Source organism: Stegodyphus dumicola, chromosome 9 (genome assembly GCF_044657685.1).
Source record: "Stegodyphus dumicola isolate Sdum_Otavi_A_Nest chromosome 9, ASM4465768v1".
NCBI lineage: Eukaryota > Metazoa > Arthropoda > Arachnida > Araneae > Eresidae > Stegodyphus > Stegodyphus dumicola.
Window position 1 is genome coordinate 116709759 of NC_140776.1, and position 14048 is coordinate 116723806.

At 32.2% G+C, this 14048-nt stretch overlaps 1 protein-coding gene across 1 annotated transcript; it reads right to left on the bottom strand.

Moving 5' to 3' along the window:
• Nucleotides 1–550: 550 nt before the first annotated feature.
• Nucleotides 551–10688, bottom strand: LOC118199708 (inosine-5'-monophosphate dehydrogenase 2-like). Its single transcript, XM_085823960.1, has 5 exons — nucleotides 10637–10688; nucleotides 9787–9882; nucleotides 6718–6924; nucleotides 1438–1512; nucleotides 551–688 (listed from the first exon to the last, which is right to left on the bottom strand). The coding sequence occupies exons 1-4, from the start codon at nucleotides 10670–10672 to the stop codon at nucleotides 1471–1473; spliced, it is 381 nt and encodes a 126-aa protein (XP_085680086.1). The 5' UTR covers nucleotides 10673–10688; the 3' UTR covers nucleotides 551–688; nucleotides 1438–1470.
• Between the last annotated feature and the right edge of the window lie 3360 nt (nucleotides 10689–14048).

Below are 14048 nucleotides of genomic sequence, written 5' to 3' on the forward strand. Positions count from 1 at the left end.
ATCTTATTTCCTGACATTTATGATTCGTTTTCTTAGAAAGTTCTATCGGCGCCTATTTTGCTGAATGTCTATGGGATTCCATCTTGTAGAAGAATCATGTTGCTCTAAAATGGATCTAGATTTCCTGATAGTTCAAGCAAACCATGATTATAACAATCAGTATATGTCTAATGTCAAAAAAGCATTGAAAAAGTTGGGGTCAAAAAACGATAATACTTCCAAGCTCAGCAGGAGGGGCAGATTAATAATTTGAGTTTCCATGGGTCTTTCTTTGAAAGCTATTCTATAGTTACTTTTATTTATTGAGAATGGTAGCCTGACTCTTGTAAAACCAATGCTTATAATAAGAATATAAATAAAATATGGCAGAGCATTTTCTAACACAAAGAAATTTAAATTATCTTGATCAATATATTTTACAATACAAAGCATACATGAGGGAGATCAGAATTTTATGCAACACATATGCAGAGCTAATGAAATGGAGGGGTGGAAACAATAATCAAAGACTGATGTTTCAATATAAAAGTTCGTACCAAAACAACAACATCCACACCAGCCTGAACAAGGAGGTGACATCTTTCTTTATCATGTTTACATGTTCTAATAGCGGCTCCAATCAAAAGCTGTTTGATTTCATCTTTTGAGGCATCAGAATAGTTACTGCTTTTTTTTAAATCTGTTCTTGCTATAAGTGAAATCAATTAACCTTTGTCATTAATAATTGGAAGCTTTCCTGTACAAATAACACACCATTAAATAAGTTAATATATGCAGTACAGACATGTTTTAAAACAACATTAATTAAAGTAAACATGAATAAGTGTATTTTATAACATTCATGAACTATGAGAGAGATTTATGTTAAACACATTTAAATTACAAAGATCTTATTATCATATAAATCTATAATTTTGATTTTTATAATACTTAGCTTTTGGTGGAAACTTGATTGATACTGATTATTATTCAATTAAGTAAAACAATTTTTTTCATTGTTTTAGGCATCACTGCGTGATTCACCTGCCACAACCTCATAGTTACATGGTAATGAAATGAAAACATAACATAAATGATTCACCAGGTTGTCATTTGGAATATAAGTTTTTTCTGTATGCGTACAGTGTTCAATGAATTTCAGAAGCATTTCGGATGAATGCCTTAGCTATGGTGGCTGTGGCTGAAATATTAATTACACAGATTTCAGCAAAATAAAGTACTGAAAATTATCAATATGGATGGAGGTGTTTTATTCAGCGCCAGCATGAAATTAAGAACCATGGTCCTCCATGTACAATTCCAAGAAAGTTAACATTTCTAAAAAAACAAATTACAAACAGTTCATCGAAAGGTATTTAAAACTAATTTATTTTACATTAGTGAACTTGTTCTTCTTCTAGGCAATTTCAGTTACGAAATATTTCAAACCTTTTTTACCTCCCTGGGGTATGGTATTTGCTTCCATTAATGTTACACTACTCTGTGCTCAGACTGTTTTTCTTTTGTCCCAACCTAGAATAAAAATTAAAGAGTAAATACTAAAAAAAGCCAGAACATTTATAAGTTTTGTTTTAAATAAATATACAGTCAAAAGTCGTTAATTTGGACACCCATAATCTGGACCTCAAAGCTAAAATCTTTCTGCGCATGCGCCGCGTTGACGCATGCTCATAGGCGTTTTACGTGTGCGCGCAAGACATTTACGACTGCGCATATGCGTCTGCGCAAGCGCAGAATACGTTTTCGCGTATGCGTTTAATGTATAACGCCCGGTATAAGCTAAAATTATCTAATTATCTATTTCAGTTAATGTTGCAGATTGCGTTGTTCCTTAATCTTCGAATTGGATCCGGCTTATTATTTTTTGCAGACTGTAAGAGCAATTTTATAAAAGTAAGCTTGAACTTTCGATTATGTCAAATAGAATTTCCAATGCTGGAGCTCCCAAAGGATCTAGAAAACGAAAATCTGTTTCGATGTCCATCAAACAAAAAACGAATTGCTACAAAAAATGGATAAAGGTATATCCTTTGTTTATCTAACCGTTCCGAAATCTGTTTATCAATTTCACGCTGCTCTGCGTGCAGGGGGGGGGGACTTCGCGCAATGAACTGGAAGTTGATCTGTCAGCACTATCCTTATCTTCAGAGCAGATGTTTTTATTTTATTCGGCTTATAATTCCTTACTAAATGTAGTATTTAATCTCGATGTACTCCGTCTTTGATATGATTTAAATCAAATTCCTCGACATTATAAATATCACGAATACAAATCAAATAGTTTTCTGGTTGCAATTTTCTAATTTCAGCTATGCGTAAGGTATGCTTTATGCATGCGCGCGTTAAAAAAATGTTTAATAAAGTAAACAAATAAATATTAAGCTTCTTTTTTTGTAAATTTTGATACCCTTTAGATCATAATTGCTCATTATTTTATAAATTACAGTTTCATATTTTTAATTTTATAATTTTTGCATGCCATCTTACCAGATTTAAAATGATGATCTATAATCCGGAATCGCCGAAGTCCCGACCAGGGTTCGTACACATTTCCTTACATGAAAATTAAGGACTTTTAAGGACCTTCAAAGAAAAAATTAAGGACCTATCAGCAAACAAAAAAATGAATAGAATAAAGCAATTATCCATACAACCGACTTCATGCTTGTAATTTCACTTTAAGAAACTAACAGAAGTGTGTATTATGCACTATTATTAAATTCAATTTAATACTTACCATAAAACAATTTTGAAAATTAAACTAACTCCCTACAAGTTATGAAGTAGATAACATTAAATTAGGAACATAATTTCTTTAAAAACATGTATAAGTGTATTTTACACTAATAACAGTCACTATTTTAGAGATTTACATGATTATTATTTAACTTATTTGATATTTGTTTAAACACAGTCAACTACTATTATAATCACAATGTAAGAATATTTTGCAGATTAAAATAACTGATTTGTAAACATACAATTTATTTCCTTTGTTTTTTGAAAGACACTAGAATAATAAACTGTACAATAAAAGATACAAAACATTTGTACTTTTTTTAAATCTGAAATCTTTTCGCTATTTTAACATCTAATTTATTTATGTCTATTTCCTTTTCTTTAACTATTCTTCTACGTTCATTTGCTTTGATAAACAAATCAATGTTCCTGCTGGTCTCAGCTTCATCTGCTAAAGCATCTACTTCTTCATTAATATCTTTAATGTCCCTTTGAAGAAATTTTTTCTTCTGCTTCATATAATCAATTTCTTCCTCAATAATATTTCTTTTCCTCTTTGAATTTTCAGATTTAGTTAAAGATTTTTGTTCTTGCTGCTGCTGATCTCATTTCTTTATTAATTTCGAAATAAAGAACACCTCCAGAAAATTTTATGTAATCAAATACTGTGCGTTGAAAAATGTATGATGAGTCACTTAAATTTTCAATTTCAATTGCTTTATTTACAGAGAAGCCCCTTTCCACAGAGGCCTGTTCATGTGACAAGATAAGAATACTTGTCACAGTGAATACTTGAATAGTGAAAATATACATTTTTTACTATATATATATATATATATATATAATTTATTTCCTAAAGAATATTGATTATTTGATTATATTATCTCCTAAGTTTAATTAAAGTAGAATTATTTTAAAAGAGTGAATCCATACTGGTAAGTTATATTTTGAAAGATGTATATATATACAGTACAAAGTCCGAGATCCGGACATTCAATATCTGGAATGATCTAAAATCCGGACCTCAAAGCCACCATCAACCAATTTTTTACGGCTTTTTTGAAGGGAAGGGGTATGCTTTACGCACGCGCATTAGATTTTTTTCCTCATCATAAAAAAACATGCCGGAAATCCAGATTCTTAATCTCAGTTTGGCACTAAATAAAATATCTCATTATTGAAGAAATAATTATTTTAGCATAAATTTGTGTGATTAGTAACTTGACTCCATAGCTGCGTATCTGCTTGGCATAATCTCAAACCGAAACATTTGTTAATTTTACACCAAATAATATTTTTTATCCTTGATGCCGAAATCGCGAATCATTATTTATTGTATTTTGCTTTCATCACCGCATGTTTAACAACGGATGACAACTTGAGTGATGAATCATGCAGCGAGGACAAATAACAGAGTATTATCCGATTACAGATTTAAGTTTAATGCGCTAAAATGTTGACAAGGGGAGATTTAGCAGAAATTTCTTTCCTTATGCTAAAAATAGATTTTGTTAATGATACTCATAGGACAAACGATTATATTTAGTGCTATTTGAATTAAGAACAACTGGTTTGTTATTCACATAAAGCCAGAACCAGCGCCAGATTTCGCATGGCCGCACCAGGCGGCAGAATTTAGCGAAGTTAAACAGAAGTTTTTCATTGCGATGACAATGCCCAATCATCAATCAAATAATGGAGGGCGAAATCTGTAGTATGGTTCTAAATCCAGAAAATACATCTACCGATAGTGAAGAAAGTAACAGAGAGGTTACTGAACGAGAAAAAATTTTGATTGACAAGTTATTCGGAATTCTCGACACAGCAATTACAGGACTTGAGCAATGGAACTTAATGACTAAACAAGAAATTATATATCTATAGTATTAGTCTAAAGTATTAGCAGAAAAAAACAAATCAAACAACTCACATTGAAAGAAATGTTTAATAAAGTAAACATATAAATATTAAGCTCTTTTCTTTTGTAAATTTTGATACCCTTTAAATCATAAATGCTTCATTATTTCATAAATCACGATTTCATATTTTTAATTTTATAATTTCTACGTGCCATCTTAGTAGATTTAAAATGATCTAATATCCGGAAAAATCTCAAATTTGGGATCGCCGAAGTCCAGACCTCGGACTTTGTACTGTATAAATATATATATAATATGGAATGTATATTTTCAGTTAAACTTCTACCCAATAACTTTAGTAATTCATGAAAGTTAATTTTGCGTGTAGTTAATTCAGGAAAATTAGTTTCAATTAGTTGTTTTCAGCTTTAAAAATATTAAAAATTTTTTAATTAGTTATTTTCAAATAATAATTGTATCGCCATTAGCAAAAATTATGCATTACTATCAACAATATAGGTTTAAACCAAATACTTAATTGTCTATTGAAGCTTCAAAACGTATTTCCGAACTTCACTTTTTCTCGGCTAGCGTTACCGAATTTGCCCTTGGCAACCTAAAATCAAAATGGAGCCAACAGATTTCCCGCGAAATCGATAACAGACCCTCTGCAGAAATAAACTCATAATCCCGATATCCAATACATATAGTATGTGCAAAAGAGAATAAACTCCGTAGAAGGTGATGAAAAATTAATTTTTGGCTTAATTGAAACAAACACAGAAATTAAGCTAAGCAAAACCGTGTAAAAACAAATTGAAATAATAAAACGAAACTTAATTTGCATGTGAATTTTCAGCGCTGACTCCCTCATTCTAGAAATTTCAATTTGTTTCAGACAAAGACCACATTTCAGGATTGCCATCCATCAATATCCAGTCTTTGTAGTCAGCTTGATGAAGCCACAGTTTATTGAAAATGCACTTTCCAGGCATCTCGTTCCTATTGGCGTCGGAAGGGTTGTGGCCTTCCAGGTTGGAATTGCTCTGATTTTGGCAAATATTTTCAGAATCCCCCCCTTTTTTTTATATCAAGCACTTTCATCATCACTTTCGCCTCTTAAAGAACTTCCCCCCCCCCCCCCGGCTTCACGTTTTCGTCACAATCTGCCTAAATTTATGGATAACACCTGTTTTGAAAGATTGGGTGAATAGCCAATCAGACACCAATACTTTCGTTTGGGTAGCTAATTTTTTTTTTTTTTTTTTTTTTATCGTTTGCAACGCAAATCCGCCAACAGATTGGTTAAGAGCCGTGTAATTTTAATTCCATATTCATGAGAAATCGTAATTCACACTTAGAATGGCAATCATTAGAAATGATAAGAAATGTCAAATGAGAAAAAATTAAGGACTGTTTATTCATTTTGGCCAAAATTAAGGACCAAAAATCATTTTTGAAAAAATTAAAGACTTTTAAGGACCGTACGAACCCTGCCAACGAGTCCGGATTAAAGACTTTTGACTGTATTATCATTATTACTACAAGCATTAATTTAGCATCATGGAAATTTTATATAAATAAAAGACATATTAATTCTACATCAAAGAAATGTTTAATTGATACAGAAACATGTTTATAAGCAACATCAAAGTTTACAGCAAAGTTATGGCTCTCAAAATGAATTTGAAGCAAACTAAAAAAATCATCTTGACAACAATCAATTTATTAATTTTTAATAATATAAATGAAAGTATATTTAGAAATTTCAAAAAAAAAAAAAAAAAAAAAAAAAATCTAGCAAATTAATGAACAGTCAATGACAGCATTATTGCAATTTGTATAATATGAAAATTAGAGTTATTAGAAAAACGTATCATTCTCATAACAAATTTGATGTCCTCTAGACTACCCTTATGAGCTAGAGATAAATATTCTGCAAATTCCTTTAAAATAAATATTAGCATGCCTGCTTCTTTTTTTCAGGGGAAAGGGGAGAAACACTGACTTTTGACAAGATTAGCATGCAAACATACAGGTAAAAAATAATCCTTGTGGTAAATAGTGTATTAAGAAATAACAATAACTTGTAAAAAAACTTCAGTCACAAAAAGCATACCTCTGAAAGTGGTTTGTCATACATGTCTTCTCTCATGAAGTCAATATCTCTAGATGTCACAATTTCAACTAAAACACCACCAATTTCACCATTTTCTGTAACTGGAACACCAGCAGAACCTTTGCTTGCTTTAACATTTATTAAATCCCTAAGCTTATGTCTCGGACTCAAAACAACAGGATCACGAATAAAACCATGCTTATATTTCTGAAAATAAAATATTCAGATTTCATGCATAATGGTGAAAATACTAGATAAATAAATAGATAGCAATCAAAATTTATTAATCAATATTTTCTGCTTGAGAATATACTTCATTCGAAAGTTATAACTACTTTTTATCATTTTATTAAAAATTTTAAAAAAGAATTTATAATTAGATTTACCTCTAAAAATTAAGATACCAAACATATATATTGAGGAACTACAGTACAGTAGTTAAAATATAATTTAGAATAGGTATACGAGACAAAAAATTTCTACAGGAAAAAGCCAGTCATCAATTTTTAATTATTCTCCATTTTAAGTATATTCCATCTATGTAAATGAAGAATACATCATGTTGAGTGGTTAATGCAAATAATCATATTGAATGGTTAATACAAATAATTTACACTAATTTATCATACACTGATAAATAAATTTAAATTATTATTCAGGAAAAAAAAAAATAAATATAAATTTTTAATGATGATTTAATTTTCTATATACTATAATCATTATTAGTACAACTCTGATATACGCCCTAATTTCACCAAATGTGGCGATATGTGTTCCGCGCTGGTTTTTGGCGCAATTTCGTGTTCTATGGCAACCCTGTTGACGTTGAACAATCTTTCACTGGAGCTCGTTGATTCGCATCTGCGTCTAAGAAGATGGGAGGGAAAGATAAAATGGTAAAAGTTGTTGAATTGAAGATCGGCAAAAAGAAATATCATTATGGCCATCCTGTTGAGGGGGTAGTGGGTATTTGGAGGTGTGGAAAGAGGGTCTGGAAGATTATTTTTAATGGCTGTGCATGATAGAAGTAGGGATTTGTGATTTTATTTATTTGTGAATCATAGTATGAATTTTCTGGAGTATGTCTGGCTGTCATGTAAATACGATAGTGATTACGTGGCGGCATGTTAAAGGTGGTATGAAATTGGTATTTCTGCTGCTCGAAAAAGCATTAATTCATGGTAAGTGCATTTTATTTTATTCTTGTTCTTATTTTGTAGAATGTCATGTTCATTGGTTGTTTAGTATGAATTTCTGTCTTTATTGTTTTTGAAACAGAACGCTGTGTACAAGGTATTATTTGAAATTTATTGTTATGTTAATTTATTAAGGTGAGGTGTGCGTAGTTCATAGATTCGTTCCTTCCCTAAATTGTGCAATTCGTATATGTTTTTTTTTTTTTTTTTTCAAGTTTAAACAGGATGCTGTGTACATGGTATTCTTTGAAATTTATTGTTGTTATGTTAATTTATTAAAGCGAGGCGTGCGTAATTCGTAGCCTACATTGTGCCATTCGTAGATTTTTTTTTAAGTTAAAACATGTCGTTGTGTACATGAATTCTTGTCAAATATTTTTGGTTAGAAACTTTACATTTTTGCTATATAAATTTTTTGTTTTTGTTTCAGATTTTTAGCTTAAATCGTGTGTTCTAAACGTAGTTTTTGCATGTGCAAAAACCGCGTTTTTGGAGACATTTTAGGCTTAAAGTTCGAAATATAGACAAAAAATTTAGATGGTAATATGGCAGCATGAAGTTTCTGGGAAAAATGTTTGGCGAAAAATTTGCCGACTTGAAGGCGCATATCAGAGTAGTTCCTCATTATTTATTTTATTATGCAAAAAAAATCGTAAGAAGTGTTTTAAACTTAATTAGAAAAATAAAGTTTTTAACTTTTACAATACTTTCAATAACACGCCTTTTGATAAACTAAAAAACTAACAATTATAAATAAATACGTAAATAATAATATTTTAAGAAAGCACATATTATTTTGCAATTTTAAGGAAATATTGCACTGGGAGGTTTCAAAAATTGAAGTTCTTTTATTCAGGGAAAATATTACATTAAAATTTACGTTAACTTTCATGACCTGACTTGCTTGAAATTCTGGTGTACAGTTATGATGAATAATACCAATACCACCTTGATGCTATAAAAAATACAACATTAAGCTATAAATAATACCTTAAATGTGTAATTAATATATGTAATATAATTATATTTATTAACAGATATAATTTTACCAAAACAGATAATATGAAATATCAGTTCAACATCACATTAATTTTATTAAAACGCAGAATCAATTGATATCTGCCATTTTTATGCATAAAAAGATAATCATACTATCCCACTGAAGGTTCAGTTCATAAGTTTCAGAATTATAAATTCAGAACATGAAATTAAAAACTGCAGTCTGAATACTACATTCAGTTTCCAATTTAATATCTAAAACAAACAATAAGTTATGGCACCGAACTAGTTCAGAATTAATCCTCAGCTCGGAATTTTTTTGGGGGGATGGCGGAGGGAGAAAGGAAGAATCATCTACATATGAGACATCAACAAATATTTTCTATAAATGAAGTACAAAGCAACAATTTCTATTTTACTTAACACTGTTTAAAAATCATTGTCCACTTCTTTTGTATTCAAAGCAGTAGGCGACTAGCAGGTAGATCCAAATTAAATAAATTCCTCTTAATTGAAATGTACTGGTTGTCACTGCAAGCTGCAGTTGTTGACTTCAAAGGTCAACGAACCTACGTAAGTATTTAGACATAAATTTTAAAAAAAAAAAAAAATTGTCACATCTGAGTTAGTTTAGTTTTATTTCATGTGAAATAAAAATAACCAAAAATTTGAAGAAGAAAATGTGACCATTAAAAGCTTTATTTTGGCATAACAGTGCTCATCTATTTGCTCCAGAAAGGTCTTCTGTGGAAGACTTTCTAAAGAACTAGCTTGTCTATCTCTCACACATACACAAAGAAAAAAATATTACATCCATTTATTTTGCTTAAAAAAAAAAAAAAAAAAAAAATCATTTCTGCTTGCAAATACTTACAGCCATTGCAATAGCCATGTCTGATTCCGTGACAGTATCCATAGGAGAAAACACTAATGGTGCAGCCACAGTTTGTTTTGTTAGTGATGTCAGATCCTATTCAAGTTGAAACAAAATTTAGATTTCAGAATTAAATTAAACAAAATTATCATTTTAAAAAACAATAAAACAGTAGTTCAAGTAATAATTAGAAATTGCTATTTTCTAGCATAAAAACATTTGCAAATTAGCTGATAATTTAAAATATTTGGCTTTTTTATTTTCTCTGCACTTGATAATGTAATTATCATCCTAATAAATGAAAGTTTGTGAAACGGGAATTAAAATAAGTAATTAAATAAATTTAGCTAATGTTAATGTAATTAGCATCTTAATTAATGGAAGTTTATCAAAAGAGAAATAAAAATAATAATTATACATATTTAGGTAGTAAATATAGTTTAATACAGGCCTACATGTACAGATTTTAGCTGCAACACTCAGAGAGTTAAGCAGAGTTGAAAAAACAGACGGAATGTTACATACAGGGCTATAGCAATTGATGACACTTTGCAGAGTTTCAGGAAACCCTAGGAATTATTTCTGAGAAAATTTTGGAAAATGAAAATTAGCCTCAGCATACGAAGAGGTATCTTTCAATAATTCATAACGTAATTTACTAGAGCATGTAGATACATCTTAACTGATGTGAGACTTTTCAAATAATAAAAATTTATAGAAGAAAGGATGCACAGCAGTCAAACTAGTACTGTGGATGTCTTGAACATATGAAATGTTAAACATTGCTCTTACTCCAATAAGATTAATACATTTTTTAGATATAAAATCACACAGACAAAATAACAGTTACCATTCCCTTTTCTTCTCTCTTGCTTTTTGTTGCCATTCTTGCGAAAAGAAAAGTGCATGCGAGAAGTGAGCTTTTTGTTGCCATTCTGGCGAAAAGAAAAGTGCATGCGAGAAGTTTCACAGATGGCGCTTCCTTAAAGCGAATGATGTCGCCGCACACCAAGGCCAACTTGCGCACAACCCCTTCCCAGTGATAGCGTTATACCTCGTAATCTTTCAGGTATGCAGGAAATCTCACCCTTCGTCCAGCTTTTGTGTTTCTAGGATGAATATCTTGGGAAGAATCATTGTCTCCAGGAAGTGGAGGTGAGATTTTGGAGTCATCAGCTTCATGTGTCGGGAGATTTGTTGTTGTTTCATTCTTGAGGCTGAAACATGGTTTCAGTCTATCTATCGATATCCTTTTAATTTTACCTGAAACTTCCACATAGAAAAATTTCTCAAAACGTTTTTTAGCTAAATATGGTCGGAGATAGGGTGGTTGAAGAGAAGATGAAATTACGTTATTATAGATGAATACGTGTGAACAATTTTCTAAGTCCTTGTGCACGAAAATTGGTTTTTTGTCATGGCTGGTTGTTAGTGTTGGTTTTAGGTTTTGGATGTGACTTTGCAATTTTTGTATAAAATTTGAATGCGTAACAGTGGGGACATAACTGAAAAATTCTCCAGGCAAACAAATTGATGAACCGTACACAAGTTCAGCAGAAGAACAATACAAATCCTCCTTAATGGCGGATCGAAAGCCAAGAAGAAGCAAAGGTAGCACGTCAGTCCAAGAATTTGACTTTTGCAGGTGGGATTTTAGGTTACTTTTCAAGGTTCGATGTTGCCGTTCTATTAAACCTATTATTATTCTATTAGATTGTGGATAATAAGCCGTGGTGCTGTTAGCCTTGAAGCCTAGGTATTTGCTCAAGGATCTGAAGAGTTGGCCGTCAAATTGTCGACTTAGTCAGATGTTATCGTCTCTGGAATTCCAAATCTCGAAATCCAAGTCGCGAGGATTGTGACGGACTCTGCAGTTTGGTCTTCCAAAGAGGTACAGCTTTGATCCACCGAGTGAATCTATCGATGATGGTAAGCAGGTACCTAAAACCTTTGCAAGGTGGTAAAGGGACAACGATATCGATATTAAGGTGCTTGAAACGTTGATTAGGAACTTTGAATTCAGCAGCTGGAGCATGGGAATGTTTGTGAATTTTGGCTCGTTGGCATTGCAAGTATGCTTTAGACCACTGCTAACAGTCTTTGTTTATGCCAGGCCAAATGAATCTTTTTGTCAACAGCTTCATTGTTGCACGAATCCCAAGAGGGGATAAGTTATGTATAGAAGGAAATACTTGTTCGCGAAATTCTTTAGGAATGTATGGCCTGTTAAAATTAGTGGAGGTATCACAGTAAATTTTCTTATTGCTATCCGGAATAGGAATTAGTACTATTTTGAAACTGGAATTTGATTTGAGAATCCTGAGGTCTTTATCCTCCTGGCAATCTGCTATAACTGTATAATCAATTGGAGCTGGGACAGCGATGGTGTCGATTCTCGATAGCGTGTCAGCTACAATGTTTTCTTCTCCAGAAATGTAGCGTATGTCTGTAGTGAATTCAGCAATGTAGTTCAACTGCCGTACTTGTCTTGGAGAGGCTTTATCTAAATTCTGGTGGGAGGCGTAAGTGATAGGTTTATGATCAGTGAAGATAGTAAATGATCGTCCTTCCAGAATGTGTTTAAAATGCTTCACCGCTAGGTAGATTGCAAGTAGTTGTAATTTCTCTGTGTTGGTGATAGGGATCGGGAGAAAAAACTTAGCGGTTGTTTTTCATTATTAGATAGTTGATGAATCACAGCACCCACGGCAGAATTAGATGCATCTGTAGTTAGGGTGATCTGCGCCGTTTGATTGGGGTGAACTAACATTACAGAGTTGCACAGTGCGTTTTTGATATCAGTGAAAGCGTTCTGCGCATCTTCGGTCCAAATTAGAAGTTTTTTGCTATTTTTCTTTACTGCTTTAAGCAAGATTGTCAGAGGTTGTTGTAGTTTGGCGCAGTTTGGAATGAAACGATGGTAAAAGTTCACCATGCCCAAAAATCTGAGCAAGCTTGTGAAGGATTCTGGTTTAGAATATTCTTTAATTGTATCGACTTTGGATGGAAGTGGCTTAATTCCTTCCGTTGATATTTCATATCCTAAAAATTCAATTTACTCAAGCCAAATTTGCATTTTACAATGTTTATGCACAGTCCATAGTTATTGAGTCTTTGGAAGATTAATTCAAGATGTTTTTTGTGTGTTTCAGCATCTGGAGAGAGAATGTCGTCGAGATAGCAAAATACAAAGTCTAGGCTGCTAAGCAGTGTGTTCATAAACCTTTGGAAGGTTTGTGCAGCATTTCATAAGCCAAATGCCATGTAAGGAAATTCAAAAAGTCCGAAAGGTGTTATGATTGCTGTCTTCGGAATATCAGCTTCATGAACAGGAATCTGTTGGTATGATCTTATTAAATCTATGGTTGAAAAAAATCGTTTTTCCGAGCAGAATGTGAGTACAGTCAGTTAGAAATGGTAGTGGGTAACGGCCTGGTACAGTATTTGCATTAAGGCCACGGTAATCGCCACATGGTCTCCAGTCACCGGATTTTTTTTAAAGTGAGGTGTAATGGACTTGACCAGCTGCTTTTCGATGGTCTGCAGAGACCTTCTTGCAACATCAAATTCCTTTTTCGCGGCAATCAACTTTTCTTGTGAAAGTCTTCTGACTTTAAAGGATACAGGGTTACTTTGGTTTCGATGTGATGCTGCACATCATGTTCTTTAATTTTACTGGGTTTTATGTTGGGCTTAAGTAAGCCAGGAAATTTGTCTAGGATGGCTCTATATTGGTTTTGAAAAGTATTAGCAATGAATTTAGGAGTGACGCTATTGTTACACAAAGTACCTTTAGCCGTTAATGAGATGGTGCCAACGATTAATTTCCTGTTTTTACTATCGACTAACAAATTAAAATGTGAAAGAAAATCTATTCCCACGATAGGTTTATTAACGTCCGCAATGATAAAAGGCCATTTGAAAGATCTGCGTAGCCCTAAATCGAGCTCCAGTAATTTTTGACCGTATGTTTTGATTGTTGTACCGTTAGCTGCGAATAACTCAAGCTTAGCCACAGTTCTTTTTTCATCAGACACTTTATAAGTTGAATTCAATCGCATCCGGGTAAACCAGTGTGTATGTCTTGAACATAGGAAATATTAAACATTGCTCTTACTCCAATAAGATTAATATTTATTTACATTTTTTAGATATAGAATCACACAGACAAAAAATCAGTCATCGTTCTTTTTCTTCTCTCTTGCTTCATGTTGCCATTCTGGCGAAAAAAAGTGCATGCGATAAGTTTCACAGATGGCGCT